At 39.3% G+C, this 18458-nt stretch overlaps 1 protein-coding gene across 1 annotated transcript in view; it reads right to left on the reverse strand.

Annotated features, from left to right (window-relative positions):
* LOC134796917 (protein argonaute-2-like) overlaps window positions 1-10133 on the reverse strand; it is a 29751-nt gene extending 19618 nt beyond the window's left edge. Inside the window, exons 1-9 of the mRNA XM_063769117.1 lie at window positions 10014-10133; window positions 8368-8396; window positions 7094-7730; window positions 6479-6953; window positions 5694-5870; window positions 4955-5043; window positions 4415-4514; window positions 3582-3702; window positions 2702-2841 (exon numbers count right to left, since the gene is read on the reverse strand). Coding sequence (XP_063625187.1) covers window positions 2702-2841; window positions 3582-3702; window positions 4415-4514; window positions 4955-5043; window positions 5694-5870; window positions 6479-6953; window positions 7094-7730; window positions 8368-8377 — 1749 coding nt within the window. The 5' untranslated portion in view covers window positions 8378-8396; window positions 10014-10133. The remainder of the gene's footprint in view (window positions 1-2701; window positions 2842-3581; window positions 3703-4414; window positions 4515-4954; window positions 5044-5693; window positions 5871-6478; window positions 6954-7093; window positions 7731-8367; window positions 8397-10013) is intronic.
* Window positions 10134-18458: the final 8325 nt, after the last annotated feature.

Genomic DNA, 18458 nt, shown 5'->3' on the forward strand with positions numbered 1-18458 from the left:
TTGACTACATTATAAGTTCCCGCAAAGATCTAGTCACGGATGTAACCGTTCTTAAAAACTTCAGGACCGGCAGTGACCACAGACTAGTGCGGGCAACATTGAGGTTTAACCTGAAAAAAGAGCGAGCAAGAATGATTTCCACTTCCATCAGATATTATAAGGAAGACATTGCTCTACTTCAGGAAGAATTCCGCGTAGACCTCCAAAATCAATTCGACGGTCTGGAAGAGGAGAACCTCGATGTTGACCACATTAATAATTTGCTGATTAAGACCATGACAGATACGGCGAAAAAGCACCTCGGCAAACGAAAAAAGAAGGAAGATAAGTTATCACCCGAGACGCTGGCACTACTGGAAGAAAGAAAGCGACTGAAACATATCACAATAGCAGATCAGAGAGAAATAGAAAGATTAAATAGAATAATAAGTAAATCAATTAGAAAAGACTTAAGGAAATACAACACTAAAATCATAGTAAATACAATAGAACAATACAGAGGTCCAAAAGTTTTTAGAAGAAAGTTAAAAACAGGTACAAAGGAAATAGTGAAACTTAAAGACGATGATAACAATTTAGTCACAGATCGGGACAAAATTGTTAACATAGTTGAAAATTTCTACAGAAACCTATATTCCTCGCATGCCGGAAAGCCAACGTCAACCACAACCGATGTAAGAGCACCACCCGTACCGTACATAGAAGACAATAACATACCACCAATAATAGTTAGCGAAGTTAGAAATGCTTTATACCATATGAAAGCTGACAAATCTCCTGGTGAAGATGGCATAACAGCCGATCTACTACGTGCTGGTGGCGAGCCTGCCCTTAATATTCTCGCAAAACTCTTTAACCAGGTCATACAGGATACTCGAACTCCAGAGTCTTGGAAAACTGCCATCGTCACAGTCATACACAAAAAAGGAGACATTTCAAAACTCGCTAACTATCGCCCTATAAGCCTCCTTTCACATACTTACAAGCTTTTTTCCAAAGTCCTTTGCAACCGCATCACTCGTAACCTTGACGAATGCCAGCCTCCCGAGCAGGCCGGCTTCCGAAGCGGATTTTCTACGGTTGATCACCTTCACGCGGTAAAACAGCTGATGGAGAAATGTCACGAATACAACCGGCCCTTGTGCATGGCCTTCGTCGATTATGAGAAGGCCTTTGACAGTGTCGAGCATTGGGCCGTGTTTGACGCTCTTCATCGCTGTTCAATAGATGCGCGCTATGTTGATTTGCTTCGGGAGCTGTACGGCTCGGCAACCATGCAAGTTCGTCTTCATAAGACAAGTGACCCGATTTCCATTAAAAGGGGCGTGCGACAAGGAGACACCATTTCACCCAAGCTTTTTACGGCGGTACTAGAAGACGTCATAAAAACGCTTGCATGGCACAAGACCGGTATTAATATCCATGGTGTCTTTTTGTCGCACTTGAGATTCGCCGACGATATTGTTTTGTTTGCCGAGTCCCTGGATGATCTCCAAAGCATGATTCAAGGACTATACCATGCTTCTATAAAGGTAGGTCTTAAGATGAATATGTCCAAGACCAAAGTTATGACGAACATCACTGGCTTTTCGAATCTCACCATAACGGTGGGAGCCGAAGAGCTGGAGGTGGTCGAGCAATACGTGTATCTTGGACATATTCTATCTTTCGACAAAAAACAACAGGAAAAGGAGATCTCCAGAAGAATCCAGTTGGGTTGGGCGGCATTCAACAAACTTGCGGACATCCTCAAATCTGATAACTTTCCACAATGCCTGAAAACTCGCCTCTTTAATCAATGTGTCCTGCCCACCATGACATACGGTGCCGAGACATGGACGCTCACTAAGGGGGCTGTGCATAAAATACGAGTAGCACAAAGAGCCATGGAGCGCACCATGCTCGGCATTAAACTGCAAGACCGAGTGAGGAATGTCGAAATCCGACGCCGCACCAAGGTACGAGACGTGGGTGACGTCATCTCCAAGCTTAAATGGAGTTGGGCGGGACATGTTGCTAGGCAGAGTGATGGCAGGTGGACCAAAATGTTGACGGATTGGTGGCCGCTTTCGGATGAAAGAAGCGCCTGGCGTCCGCTAGCTCGTTGGGTGGATGACATTCGGAAAATCGCGGGGCACTTTTGGATAAGACTAGCCCAGGACCGGGATAAGTGGCGTACACGAAGAGAGGCCTATGCTCAGCAGTGGGCGACTGAAGGCTAGAATGATGATGATGATGATACATACCTACAGAGTACGGGTAACAATACTGGATCAAGGCATGCAGATCTTTAGCTGCTTTCTTGTGTATGGAGAAGAAATTTTATACTATTAATACTTTGACCGTCAAAGACCACAGTCGCGCACGGTTACCGATTAATATCGATCTTCATGCATTCCAATAAGGTGCACTAAGGTGTGCTATATAAAATAGCCGTGGCGTTCAAAGGGTTGCATGGTTTTGGTGAAAGCCATCCAATTATATTATAGAAAAATTCGACCCGCATTACGCTTGCTGATAGTTTTTTGCCAGTTATCATTGATGCAGGAAAAATTCATAACTTACAAGGACAAATTTAATCGTGATGTCAAAATACGTAAACATAATAATAAAATACAAACTACTACAAGATAAACTAATACCTATTACTATGTATATGCATATACAAGATGGAGTAGCTTTAAAATCCTTGAATTTTAACCTTGAGTCCTTTAACAAAGGCCTGGAAGGAGTCCACGCCTCTGCTTCGCTGGTTTTCCACTTTTTCGTTAGTGCTCAGCTTGAAGTCGTTGGTCAGAGCCTGCACGAGGGGCTGCGCTCGAGGGAAGCCTTTGTGAGCCACTGTCAACAAAAATAGGGATTTAACTCCGATAACTCAAAAACGGCTTAGGGCCACTTGCACCATCCCACTAACACGGGGTTAAGCCGTTAAACTGTTAACCCAGTGTCAAATTGTACTGGTAACCATGGTAGCTCCAGGTTAAACCAGTTAACCCGGGTTAGTGAAATGGTGCAAGTAACGCTTAACCGATCATGTTCGCTATATATTTCATTGCAACATTTTACTAAGCTTTACTTTCACGATATTTTTTTCATATTTTTTAGACCCATGGTTAAGGAGTTAGCGGAAAACGTTTTTTCTTCTTTCAGACCGATTATTTCCGAAAATATGTTAATCAAAAAATGTTTAATAAAATGTAAACTGTAATTGGGTACTTTTCATGTACGGGCTCTCAACTGAACTATAATATTTAATTGTGCATATAACAGCGGCCAGGAAAGTCGAATTTGAAGTTTACATGTAATAGGTACATAAATAAATAAGCTAAAATGAAATAATAGTAAAAAGGCACGCGAGGAAGGCGGTGTTGCATGGAGTTGGTCCGTCCTGGTTATTTACTAGTCTCTGGTGAAAGCACCATAAGCGGCGAAGAAAGCAATACTGTTAAATCCATAAGAACTTGATTTGTGACAGTGCCCCTTATTTAACAGAGTAGTCCAATCTTAAAAATGTTCAGGTATAATCAGAAGTGTAACAAATGGTAGAAGAAATGGGTTATAAATGTTATAATACAACACACCATCGACATTGATGAAGGGGCGCGTTGTGAAGATCGCAGACTGGAACATTCCCGTCCACATCTCCAGGCCGTCCCCGAGGTCGATCGGACGCGCCGGTCGCTTGAAAAACTGCCGGCCCGCCTAAACATAACACTAAGTAATTATTATTATTATATAAGCCTATATGGTGTCCCACTGCTGGGCAAAGTCCCCCCCCCCCCTCGATTTCCATTCGTCTCGGTTTTGAGCAATCTCCGGCAGGTCGTCCCGCCATCTCCGTCTGGGCCTACCAGATCCTCTAAGTAAAACAAAGTATTTCTCATTTGTGTAGAATACATTCATTTTAACCTTTCGTATATGCATGGACTAATAAATTCGTAGGTTAAACCTCGGCCCGTTCTATACTCGTATGTTGTACTTCGTTTTTTTTTAGCATTAGAATGAAGGTAAGCGATCTAGACATGTCTTTTTATTGAAACTCATTTTTGAAAAAGAAGTGACAGCAATGCAATATGTAACAATTATAAATTATGTATACGACATTATTTTGCTTTCATAAGTAATAGTTACTAATTTTTTTAAAGCGTTTTTCAATAAAAAGACACGTAGATTATTTACTATTTTTCTAATGCTAAAAATAACGAAGTATAGTATAGAGAAAATAAATAGTTCTGAAAAAAATGCAGTGTGACAAAAATTGTGGTCAGGATCCTCAACTTACACAGACAGATGAACAAATGAACAAACAGACAAAGGTCAGTACTCACTCTTCAGTGCTGCCAATTTTGGGCAAGAAGCGACTACTTTACATTACAACCACAATTGAAAATTACAATGTTAATTTCACAATTACCTTTATGTAAGACTCCAATGTGCCCTGTCGTAAGATTACGTCGATGCACTGAATGGCTTCAGTGGGCGGGTTCAGTGAGCTGCCCCCGCTCTTCATGTACCTGATAGAAAAAGTATAACTGTTTTTACATATTCACAACACATTTTAAATACAAATATATATCCATACAAACAAAAATCCAAAATTTGCCTCTGAAATTTGAACGTATAACGCAGGGAATAAAGTTGATTTTGTTTTGTTTGAAAATTGAACGAAACAAAACGATTGCAACTCTATTCCTATTTTAATATGGTTTAAATTTCATCGAAATGATTAAGTAGGTACTATAGGTAGGACCTAGGGCCTTAGGAGGTTAACTAATTAGGCATTAAGATAATCTGTCGACGCACCTATTTAAGATCAAATCAAGCTATTGCAATAATCTAATGGTTGTTAAAGTCAAAAGAATTTTTAAAAACTGGACACGTAAGTCTTGTTGGAAGCCAAAAACAGTGAAATGATTAAGAATTTGAAGTGGATACTTATTTGACGAAGACTTACGTAATTATAGTACTGAGATCCACAATTCCAGTAAATTTGAAAGAAACTTCAACAGGAATCTTCTTTCCGTTTCCATCGATATATTCTTCCTGAAAGCATCATGTCGTGTTACATTGACTAAAATTGGATCCAGCTAAGCTTAGCTTAAATGATTAGTTTCATCATATTCAATATACACCAAGTCTAACAAGTTCAAATACTTACACATCTTTTTGCATCTTGGTACCTTAAAACAAATGGGTTACAGGCCACATTTTTTCAATAGATAGAGTTGACTTGAAAATAATACCTACAATATATTGTTGAACGTTGCGGAATGCGCTGGTGGCTTAGCGGTAGGAGCGGGCGACTTTCATTTCGGAGGTCGCGGGTTAGAAACCCCGGCTCGTACCAATGAGTTTTTCGGAACTTATTGTACGAAATATCATTTGATATTTACGAGCCGCTTTTCGGTGAAGGAAAACATGGTGAGGAAACCGGACTAATCCCAATAAGGTAAGGTAGTTTACCCTCTGGGTTGGAAGGTCACATGGCAGTCGCTTTCGTAAAAACTAGTGCCTACGCCAACTCTGAGGATTAGTTGCCTAGCGGACCCCAGGCTCGCTTGAGCCGAGGCAAAAGCCGGGACAACGCGAGGAAGATGATGATGATATTGTTGAATGTTGAACGGAATTGTTGTTTGTATTAATCAATGAAGCACTTGTTTTTAAAATAACTCATAATGTTTAGTTTCACTCACGTTTATCGCATAACGGTCTGTGTCGGACACCTTCGGCAGGGGCTTCAGACAGTAGCAATTTTTCATCTGATCAAATGCAATCAGTTCCCTGGGGAAATGTTTTTTCTTTATCGCTACAAATACGGGAGAAATCATTTTCTTGGGCTTGTCCGGTTTGTACGTAACGTCGTAGCGATGCTGAAATATAAAATAAAATGTCAACAAAAACAATAGGGATATTGCCTGTATGTAATATAAATTGTTTCACACCATGCACGAAAATCACGAAATAAAGCACCAGATAATTATTAGAAAAACGTGGACAGCAGTTATTTTTTTATTTACACAATTTCTAAGTAGTAAATTAGATAAAACTAAAAAGTAGGTGACTTGACCACAACCTCACTTTGCAGTTTTCATATAAATTCCATAGTGGTTAACTCAATATGACAATTCGAAAAAAGAAATTTAACTAGTAGGAAAATTAGTTTATGCAAAATTACCTTAAGTTTTCATTAGGATAGTATTGGTATTCCACCTATCCACTCTTTTGGTCTAATGTGCATCGCGTCTCACTCTATCACTAAGCAAAAAGTGAGATGCAAATACACATTGGACAGGTGTGATACCACCCTTATTATACACGTGAGAAAATACAAAAAAGCTTTATCAAACTGCACTCGGGACTTAATCGCGTATTCAAGTTTTAAAATTTTTGAGTGCAGTTTGATAATGTTTAATAATCGTGAAAGTTTAAATCAGTGTTTTACAAAAAAGCTTGTTCTTAACATATTACCGAAACTTACTATTTTAAGCGGCGCTATCTTCATTTCCAAGTAATTAGTCAAAACCTTAATAGGCCTACAGGGAACGGAGTTTCCTTCGATCTTCAAAGGTATTTTGTATCGGCACACGGTTTTAGAGGCCGATCCGGGCCTATCTCCTTGTGGGCCAGGCGCCGCAGGGGGCGTGGTCTGGCGCGCCGACTGCGGTTGCTGAGGCGGTACCTGCTGCTGCGGTGGCGGTCTGGCCTGACCAAAACCTGGTGGCAAAGGCTGTTTAAAGCCTGGTAGGCCTGGTGGTTGTTGTACATATCCTGGTGGGACCGGTTGTTGCACATATCCCGGTGGCCCAGGCTGCGCCAGCCCTGGAGGCCCCGGAGGCCCTGGTTGGCGAGCGTAGCCCGGTGGGGCGCCCGGCGCGCCAGGCCTGCCAGCCGGCGGGCCTGCTTGTGGTAAGCCTCCTGGTGGACCAGAGGGCATCCCGCGGCCTCCACCGCGCCTATAAACATTTAACATACTTCACTACAATCACTACAAACAGCAACCAGGTATGGGGACTTCTAAACAATCTCCAAACAACCTAAGCAAAACCAAAGAGAATTTGAAATAGAGTAATATTGTCAAAAATTAAATTCTCACCCAGCCCATGGCGCTTGAGCCTGTGCCTGTGCTGGGGGCCATGGCTGACTAAGTGCACCAGCAGCAGGTGGTGCAGGTCCAAATGCAACAGCTTGCCCTTGTGGTGCAGCCCTGAATGCAGGAGCTTGCCCTACTGCTGCAGGACCAAACGCAGCAGCTTGTTTTGGCAATGCAGGTGCTACAGCTGCAACTTGCCCAGCTGGCGCCGGTGTACCAGCAGCAATTTCACCTGCTGGTACAGCAGCCTCCTGTGAGGCTAATGACGGCTTCTTCTTTCTAGGTTTTTTCTTGGTCTTGCCTTCCATGCCCAATCCCAGTCCACCTTCCTCTTCCTTCTCCTCACTCTTCGCCTTGTCTTCCTCAACTGGTTTGACTGGCTCTGGTGCTGGCTTAGGCGCCTCGGGCTCTGGCTCTGATATAGATGTCACAGGCACAGAGCGAGGTTTTGACCCCTCCAGGGGTGCTGCTTTAGCAGCCTTCTTTGCCTTTCTCTTGGCAGCAGCAGACGTCAAACCAGAAGCCTCCTCTTCTGCCTGAGCCCCAGACTGTGATGTAGAAGGTGCATCACTAAGAGACAAAGAACTCATAGAGGGCACCTCTGGCTCTTCATCCTTCCCTTTGCCTCCCTTCTTCTTCCCTATAAAAATAAAAAACTCACAAAAAACATAGAAAAAAGACTCAAATATTAATATCCGTATACATTTTCGTTGTAACAATAGGAGGATTCGCCCACCAAGGATCCATACCTTAACTTATTTTTAATTTTATTACTTTACAGGTAGTTTTCAGATTTTTTCCCATACTTGTAGTATAAGACAATATATTACTTACTTATCAAATTTCATAGTTCTAGGTCAACGGGAAGTACCCTATAAATTTTGATTCCCTTGAAAGTTGAAAGTGTATAAGTGTAGTGTGATAAGTGCACCATTTTTGCAGCACAAACAACCGTATATTTTTTACGTTAACTTGGAAGTTTCATTTTTTACAGCTTCAAGGGACTGTAAGATCTGAGTATATGGTTTTAATTTCATCTCAATACCTCCATGCGTTCCCGAGACAAAGGGTCTTGACAGAGACACAGATGGATGGACGGGTGAACGCACAGACAACAAAGTGATCCTATAAGAGTACCGTTTTTTTCCTTTTGAGGTACGAAATCTTAAAAATAAATAAAGCTATATGATTTCGCTGGAATCTTCATTATAACCACCAAGACTGACAAGCACTTTTATTTTAAGCTGAAATAACTTAAATTGATTGTTTGTACTTACCTTTACCCATTTTTTCTTAGGCCTTATTTCTGAAAATGAGAAGAGGTAATAGTATGATTATATTCTTACATAAAACTATTCCAAGCATTAAGTACTACCACAGAATAATTAATAGTATGTACTACCGTACAGAAAGGAAACTTCCCACAAAAACGAAGTTTGACAGCGGTTCAGGGTCGAATCATGCTGTCCCTTTCTAATAACCAGCAACATGCTGAGATGGGACCATTTCGTGGCACTTTAATCTTATTTTATGTTTTCTTTTATATAATGTAATGTATTGTACCGATTGTTTGTGCTTACGAATAAATCAATTCTATTCTATTCTAATATATGGCACTATCCCTTTCTGCTATTTAGAGTTGTCAAAAATCAAGTGATTATCTTATCTGTGGTCGTGCACGCAAAAGGAAGTCAAGTGGTGCCAACCCTAATAATTGCTTGGAGCAATGCTGAGCCGAACGGAGCCGAGTTTGACCGAAGTCAGGAGTTTCGCACCCCTGGTACTACATAGAGTTCCAATCAAACCGCATTATCAATATTGCAAATCATTGATAAGTGTTGGAAAATGTATATCAAAAAAATATCTACTGTAAGGACCCCTAATTTCGCCGCGCGGGCTTAACTTTGGCCAAGTAAAATAAATGAATAATAATTTTACCAAAAAATACTGATTAATTGAATTTACCTTAAAAAGAGTGGCATAGAAACAGTTAAAGATTAAAAAATTTTCACTGCACACAATAAACTGCAACATTGATAACAGAATTGGTTCCAATGAAATGCCTGTTTTTATGGTCATACTCATAACATGCAACTGTATAAACATAGGATTGCATCACTACAAGATGCACTTACGAGAAATTAATAAACCTTGCTGGAAAATATTACAGTATTTTCAATAGAACAGCAATTATTCCAATAAACGGGATAAGAATAGTATAAGCTAGCACCTTGGTGAATATCATGTCCTTACTAAGGGCTCATTAAATCTATTTGGTCTTCGGACACTTTTTGTAGAAAAGTCTGGAAACGGATGCTACCCTAACAGCAGTTTTCTATTCCAAATAATATCAGGGTACCATTATCAATATATAATTAAAACGTGTAAAATATTAAATATTTTTGGTGATAGATGTAATAAGACTTGTAGCTAATGATAAAAATATCCATTCTTACTTGCTTTGTATATTTTTATAATTGAGCTAAGGAGTTCTATATTGCCAAATTAGATGCAAATGATGCAATGTTTACAAACAATGAGAAATATTTGATGACCAGCCATTGTGTGGATTATTTACATAATAAATAGCATCATAGTAGAATAAAATACCACGGAGATAATTTGCAGCAGACATTTTGTAAAAAATAACTTGACAATTCACATACTCTTGAAATCAAATGAAATGAAAGTAAAAAGTGAGATAGAGCTAATAATTATAGCTCAAGCTCATGTGGATTATTTAAGCCGTACATGGCCGTACCTACAAATAAGAAATAAATGTATGCCATAACTTTACCATAATATAACAGAACGAAAGTTTTCTCTGGCCGATACTTGTTAAATACTGACTTGATACTGACGCAATAGTTTTGTAATTTCTATTATTTCTGCGTTTTATCCTCAGTTGTTCATACATACATACCTTGGTGTTATTTATTACACTGTGTACAGATATGCAAGAGACAAATTTCAAAACAATATCAAAATATGACGATTTTAATGAGTTATGCGACGATTACAATATTATCGTTTCAACAATGACCAATACCAGTAATACCCACGGACCTAGAGAGTAAACCGGACAGAGTACATTAGCCAAAAAGTGTGTCCACATGAGAAGTCAAGGTGGGCCGTTGCATCTCTTTCTAATTAGGGTGACCATAAGTCATATGTATGTGGGATATTAGGATAACATTGAATATATGGTTTGGCCAGGATCTTTTCTTATTCGTGCATAGTTATAGAGAATCATACTGTAGTTTCGCTGTACTAGTATTATGGCCTGAAAAGGGATGGATATAGTTTTTTTCTCTTCTGTAAAACGCTTCACACAACCTTAGGCACTTAATTTAGTTGTTCTAAAAGCTGTTGCTAATAGGCGCACTGGACCACGAACATGGTGGATCGTCAGGAATGTGGTCCGCCGTAACGTCTGTCAAGAACACGGGTATGAGTGAGAGAGATAGAGAGACAGATATGGTGACAGAATCAGAGGGTCTACCGCGAACCAAGTTCGACGTGTTGCCTCTCTGTCACACTTACGTACGAATTTACAAGTGCGACAGAGAGACAAAATGTCGAAAGTGGTTTGGGGTAGGCCCTCAGGGCAGTGGGGGATTTACAGTATCTGCCGTCCTAGGCCCCAGGCCCTGTAGCAAGCACTAGACGCCCCTTTCTCAGCACCCATCATATAGACTGCCACCCTAGGCCCGGGCCTACTCGGCCTTAGAGCAAATCCGCCACTGCCTCAGGGTCGCGTGGATCCGCTACGCCCTTTTGTTATAATTTTTAACTAGGACGCTTATCACTGGAGCATAAATTAAATTAAAAAAATAAATATCATTTATTATCAGGCGACTAAGGCCCATAGATACATACCTTACAAACTAACATACGTACAATAGTAAAAATCTTACAAGCTAAAAATTATTTCGGCGTCACCGAAAACCATAAACACCGAAGTTCGCAAATTGCGATCATCTTTCTCTGTCACTGTAATTACTCCTTATAGGAGTAAAAGAGAAAGATGCCCGTAATTTGCGAACTTCGGTGTTCACGGTGGTAGGCCATCTGTGCGAAAAGAGAAGAGTCGTGAAATGTAAAGAAACTAGTGATGTGCCGTTCCCAGTAAATTTTCCAAAGAGGGTAAGCCCTCATTCGCAATTGAAATCCAAAGTCCTTAAACATTACAGACACATTTATAAATTGTTATAATAATAAAAAAAACACATAGATAATAAAAGAAAAATAGAAGTTTATCGTAATTTACTGACTTTTGGGACGATACCAGAAACGTTACTGGGAATTTAGCCCTCATAAGCACGAGCGCTTTTTCAACGCGCGTTACAAAACGGGTTGAATCCGTTCACACGCTAAATTCGATTTAACGACCAACGCTTAAAGTCGAAAAAAAAAACAAGGCTTGATAAAAAGCGCCACCACCATCGTGTGAACAAATACACATGTTTCCATTTGTTTCATTCTAACGCGCTTTTTTAACGCGCGTTGAAAAAGCGCTCGTGCTTCTGAGGGCTAAATTCCCAGTAACGTTTCTGGTATCGTCCCAAAAGTCAGTAAATTACGATAAACTTCTATTTTTCTTTTATTATCTATGTGTTTTTTTATTATTATAACAATTTATAAATGTGTCTGTAATGTTTAAGGACTTTGGATTTCAATTTTTGCAATTATTTATTCTGTATTGGCTCTCATTTCACCAATTTAAACATGCCGAAATAAATACATACCTATTTATGACAACTTACGTTTAAGTACGTAATAAGAATTGTGTAAAACCATAAAGGAAATGGTAAAACTGGTTCACATCGTGCCGACATCATGGTCACCCTAATGAGTTTGACAATGTTTAACTTGTATTTTTATCGTAAAATGTAATAATTGTGGCTTCCTTGTGAAACGATATTACACAATTAGAAATTATTTCACTCCCACAACCTTTAACGCAACATTTCTTCACCATTTTTAAGAAATTTTGCATTCACGTGTTTTGTAAATATGTCATCAGGTTAGGGATACCAATTAATATTCAAACTTACTACTACAATGTCTACCATATCAAAATTAGTGTTTTTTATTGTTGTGCACATGCTTGGTTAAATCAGTTAATAATATTGACATCATAATTATTTACAAATTTCCTAAAAGATATCAGAACCGTACTCTGAATATAGCACTTAAATAATATAAGAAGGTATTTAATTTTAGTAGTATATTGATATAAATACTACCACAATGGTATATTTTTAACATTGGCAACATGTGCGAGTGAGACAGCGCGGCCCACCTTTGCTATCTCAAGTGGACCGTTTTCTCTGTACTGGTACGAACGTCTTTCTGGCTCTGTGATAAGGTTCAATTTAGTATGGCAAAAAAAGTGACAGTTCACTCCTTCTTATAACTCCATGGTAATACCATATTTCAGTGGTAATACCATGGTATATTAATATACTCCGCCTGGTACTCCATTCCGAGATTCGCGTATGACCTAACTGACCCGCGCCTACGTCATCATGCTGTTTACAGGTTCTCAAACTTTGAAATGTGGGAGAATTTTAACCAACGGTGAAAATTATTTTAACGGCATTAATTTTAAGTTATTCATGTAGAAACATAGTAAAATAAAACAAATCTAATGTATTAAATTAAACTTTATTTATCTATACAAGACAAACGTTTAAAAAACTAATTCACAGTTACACATTAATTACCAAGCTTACGACGTGAAAAGTTTGGAAAACACTGCGACTGCTGACACTGAGCGAGAAGGAAATAACAATTAACACGCGTTCGACAAGGATGACGGTCAGGGCATGAAGTTATCTAGATCCGAATTTGCAAATGTGCCCAGTGCTATCCTGTGTTGCCAGTAGTATAAACAGAATTACCCAAAAGTCTGAAATTTCTTTCGTGAATCGGAAGATATTGCTAACGAGTAATTAAAAATGACGTGTTATTGTAAAATTTAAGCTAAAATACATATAAACTAGATGAAAACCCGGCTTCGCTCGGGTAAAATAAATAATAGTAATAGGTAATACTCATTTTGAATTAAGTAATTATTTACTTTTAGACTTCATACCTTCATCAAGGCGGTTACAAACCTGCTATCTCATCTCAGAAAACTTTAAATCCGTAACATACAATCATAACTCGAAAAATTTACTATTCCGATATATCTAAAAACAAATATGTAATTAAAAAAACCTAATCCGCTTTTCTGGTAGCAGTTCGGTTCTGTAAGGGTCGCAGTTCTAACCTAACTTACTTCTGGTTGCAGTTTGGTTCTATAAGGATCACAGTTCTAACCTGACCCACTTTTCTGGTCGCAGATCGGTTCTGTGAAGGCCGCATTTATAACCTAGTCCACTTTCCAATCTCAAAAGAGGGAACCCTTTTGTACCTACCCTTCATGGCACTAAAGTGAAAGCATGGAAATTATCACTACTATTTCATTCTTTAATATTAATGCCTATCCGTTAATATTAAATTCGTTTACAAAAAAAAAACTGAATAAGTGCGAGTCGGACTCACCCATCAAGAACGGAACACTTTTTAATATTTGTTGTTATAGCGGCAACAGAAATACATCATGTGTGAAAATTTCAACTGTCTAGCTATCACGGTTCATGAGATACAGCCTGGTGACAGAGGGACAGTGGAGTAAACTGAAATAAAGGTTCCGTCACACCGGCGCGATTTCAGAGCCGGGCCTGAGCGTTTTATATGAAAAAGCGGCGCGCCCCGCTCACGCGCCGCACGCGAAACGCGCCTGTGTGACGGAGCCTGAAATGTCAAACCGGGCAAGTGCTCGCGCACGAAGGGTTCCATACTTTTTAGTATTTGTTGTTATAGCGGTAACAGAAATACATCATCTGTGAAAATTTCAACTGCCTAGGCCTATCACGGTTCATGAGATACAGCCTGGTGACAGACAGACAGACAGACAGACAGACAGACAGACAGACAGACGGACAATGAAGTAAAACTGAAATAAATGTCATATACCTACTAAGAAAAACCGGCCAAGTGCGAGTCGGAATCGCTAATAGGTTCCCGTTTTTTAGTTACCCTTCAGGTACGGAACCCTAGTATGAGTGTAATAGATTTGTAACCGGTCAGCAATGTGAGTCCCTTGGAGAAGCAGAGGTCTAGTCTAAACCCCCACTTACCATCGGCATTAACAGCCTTGTATTCTTGTTTGCCACCAACATGTCATATTAAAACATATTAATAAAAATTTACTCGGTCAACAATGTGAGTCCCTTGGAGAAGCAGAGGTCTAATCTAAACTCCCACTTACAATCGGCATTAACAGCCTTGTATTCTTGTTTGCCACCAACATGTCATATTAAAACATATTAATAAAAATTTACTCGGTCAACAATGTGAGTCCCTTGGAAAATCAGAGGTCTAGTCTAAACTCCCACTTACCATCGGCATTAACAGCCTTGTATGAGTTGTATGCTTGTTTGCCACCAACATGCCATGTTAAAACATATTAATAAAAATTTACTCGGTCAGCAATGTGAGTCCCTTGGAGAAGCACAGGTCTAGTCTAAACTCCCACTTACCATCGGCATTAACAGCCTTGTATGCTTGTTTGCCACCAACATGTCATATTAAAACATATTAATAAAAATTTACTCGGTCAGCAATGTGAGTCCCTTGGAGAAGCAGAGGTCTAGTCTAAACTCCCACTTACCATCGGCATTAACAGCCTTGTATGCTTGTTTGCCACCAACATGTCATATTAAAACATATTAATAAAAATTTACTCATTTCATCAGCCATATCCAGCCTAGCATTGCATTGGCCCCGCTTAAATATTTCTTTAATTTGTTTTTAGTATTTGTTGTTATAGCGGCAACAGAAATACATCATTTGTGAAAATTGAAACTGTCTAGTTAATCTAGTTATCACGGTTCATGAGATCTTGAGATACAGCCTGGTGACAGACAGACGGACAGCAGTCTTAATATTTAATAGGGTCCCGTTTTTACCCTATGGGTACTGTAACGTAGTACATTTTTCTAAATTTATATTAAGTATTATTGAGATGATTCATAATCAAAAGAAAAATACTTTTTCTTATTTCAACGTTTTTAACAGTGTCCGAAACAAACTATATTAATTGCACTTATTTGCATAATCTGTTGCATTCAGATGCATCTCTAGATGCTTATCTGTTGCCGGGGTTGTCATACGAGTAAAAGTAATTAAAACTTGAGATATTTATATTGTCACTCCAGGAAAACTTTGTATGATTTAGGTATGCTTTTCAGGTAAAAAATAATTTTGATATAAAACAAAACATAGAAATTACAGACTTACAGAGTGGCTCTGGAATGAAACAATATCAGATTTAATGATAAAAATATATTTCTTAGGCTCAGGAGTGAAATTGTCTAAACAATTGAGATAGAATTTTCGAAGGATTTGTGTCTTCAAGGGACTGCCACCCTACTTTTGTTAGGCCCTCAGGGACCTCCATATTGGAGGAGTTCATTCGAGAATGATTTGCACATTTGATTTGGGAACCCCTCTGGGGACACTCGCTCGCAAGAGCACAATTCATGGGAAGACCACACTTTCGACATGGTGGTCTGAAAGATGGAAACGGCTTGAGTCCTTCGGAAGCTCCACTGAGTGAGTACTAATTAAATTTCGTGGTGATCAACTCCACAATGGCGCGAAACGTTGTGGGTTTGTTCTTAACCGGGTTTTGGTTCTTTGCAGAGTGACTCCTGCTCGAGGGAAGGGAGCGCTCCGCCAGAAGTCTTAGCAGCTTTCAGTGCGGTGAGCTAAATTTTCAATTGTTTCGTTTCTTCTCTAGCGGCCATAAAGGGCATCGGCTAATATAACCTTTTCTCGGTTTACAGGAGCCGGGAATTTAAATTAAATTTAAATTAAATTTATTTCATCATTTCAAAAGCTTGGAAGTCAATTTATGAATATTGTTTGGGAGACCTCCTGGATCGAGGAATTAAGCATCCCATCTGCCACTGCCACGTCGTCTTGGTGCCACGTCGTCTTGGTACCACGTGCGCGGCCCCTGAGCTCTACATCTCCGCTCAGCTTCTAGCCTTCTCGGGGAAACCAGCCTGACACCCCGCAGCGTCTGAGGAAGGTTTTCATCCTGAGGTCGGTCCTTTCCATGTTTTAATTTTGTAGGGCATCAGCACCAGCTGTAAAGTGTAGAGTGAATTTAAAACTATGAGCATCCATTAAAGTAGCATAAAGACTTTTGAAAATCCTGGTACATCGAATTTAGAGTTACGATAATTTAGTTCTTAAATAAGTAGAATTCTGTGTGAAGCTTTATTCTGGACCTATTAAGCGGCCCCGCCGTCCACTGAGCTAAGTTCTACCATTAGGTGTCGTCAAATCAAGTTAGAGGTTCACACAGAGGTCATAAGTTTAGGTTAAGCCACTAACATTGCATAGGCAAGATTTTAGTAATAAATAAAGTTCCTTAAATATAAATTTGTTCGCTTCTTATCTCCCAAAATAGGTTCCTCCAGCAAGCAATTTTTGACACCACATTTTTACTAATTAAGTTAATTTTATTTTCTGTGCTAACGTGCTATGCTTTATTGAACAAGCCGGAGCTTTGCAATCTTATTTACCTTTCAAAATAGCACGTTTCAGTACGCAACCCTAAAAAGTGACCAAGGCCTCCAGTGCCCTAGGCTGGAATCAAAGCAGCGTCCTCTGCTATTGCAGCAGGTGCCTGTGCCATTCTGCCACCGGGCCACCCACGGCGGCATAGGTCGAATTTTTCCAAGTATACTTATGCACTACTTACTGAAGGCTTATGGAGCCTCGCCATCCCTAAGCCTAAATTAAATATTTTCTGAAAATAATTTGTTTTGATCTAATAACATATTGGAGTCCTCGTAATAGGGGTCCCGTTTTTACCCTTTGGCTACAGAACCCTAAAAATCAACCTTGTTTTGGTACTATGTACTACGCTTCACTATAACTCTGAAATTTTAGCAGGAATTAATATTTTTTTTGTTGTCACCTGTCAAATTAGAATAGAATAGAATAGAATAGCCTTTATTGACCAAAAAATTAAATTTCAGCACATATTACATTTAAATAAATTCACATTTCATTTATATCAATTAGTTTTAATATTTTTTCCTTAGTAACTTTATTAAATAATTTTTATGTCATTGCTTTTTAATAATTATTTCAGTCTGCCTTCTTGGCATAGGCCTCCCCCAGCTCTCTCCACAGCTCTCTATCCCTTGCCGTCCCTATCCAATTAGGTCCCGCATGCTTCTTTATGTCATCCGACCACCTCATTATTGGTCTCCCTTCTCTCCTTTTTCCATCTCTAGGATACCATTCCGCTTCCTCTCTATCCCACTTATCTTTACCTTCCCTTGCCATATGTCCAGCCCAACCTGTTGCAGTCAAAAGTGTGAACTGGCCAAAGAACTTTTAACCGACAAAAACAGGCAAAACTGCTTTTGACTGAGCATGTTGGTCAAAAGTAGTTTTACCTGAAAATCATACCTATTTCTGGCAGCAGTTTCGTTTTTAGGGCGTAGCAAAAAAAAAAATAACCCTAACCTACCTATCTCTGGGAACAGTTTCGTTTTTTGGGCGTAGCAAAAAAATTACCCTAACCTACCTATCTCTGCGAGTACTTTTGACTGATAGTAACAGTCACAACACAATTACTATTAACCAATGATTTTCAGGTAAAACTACTTTTGACCAACATGCTCAGTCAAAAGCAGTTTTGCCTGTTTTTGTCGGTTAAAAGTTCTTTTGACCAGTTCACACTTTTGACTGCGACATATATACTATCTATATATCTTATTATATTTAATCTTATATTCAACTTACATTGACTCCGGAGATAACTTATTAGCTTTATGCAGTTGACTTTCCAATTCACCGATACACCTCAAATTTGATTCATAGTCTAAAGCACAGTTATTAAGAGCGCTATTACATTTCGGCGTTGAGCGAGTTTAGGTATTTTACGCGCTGCGGCAGGCCGTGCGAGCTCAGTATGCCGATCCCTTCTACCACACTCGCACTACAATGATGGATTAAACATTCTTGATCCTTCGCGAAGCATATTGAAATCAACCATAACAACACTAACTGTGCTTAACTTTTAAAGTCCTAAAACTGTTATTTAGTAAGTACTAAAATACTAAATGCAGTGCAAATGTACATAGGGGCTGTTCATAAATTACGTCATCTATTTTTGACGATTTTTGACCACCCCACCCCTCAAATCATCCAAAAATCATGCTTCGGATGACTCTGTTTCCTCCTACGTCATACTACCATCATCCGATGTCCAGACCCCCCCCCCTCCTTC

This window comes from Cydia splendana, chromosome 1, assembly GCF_910591565.1.
Source record: "Cydia splendana chromosome 1, ilCydSple1.2, whole genome shotgun sequence".
Taxonomy (NCBI): Eukaryota; Metazoa; Arthropoda; class Insecta; order Lepidoptera; family Tortricidae; genus Cydia; species Cydia splendana.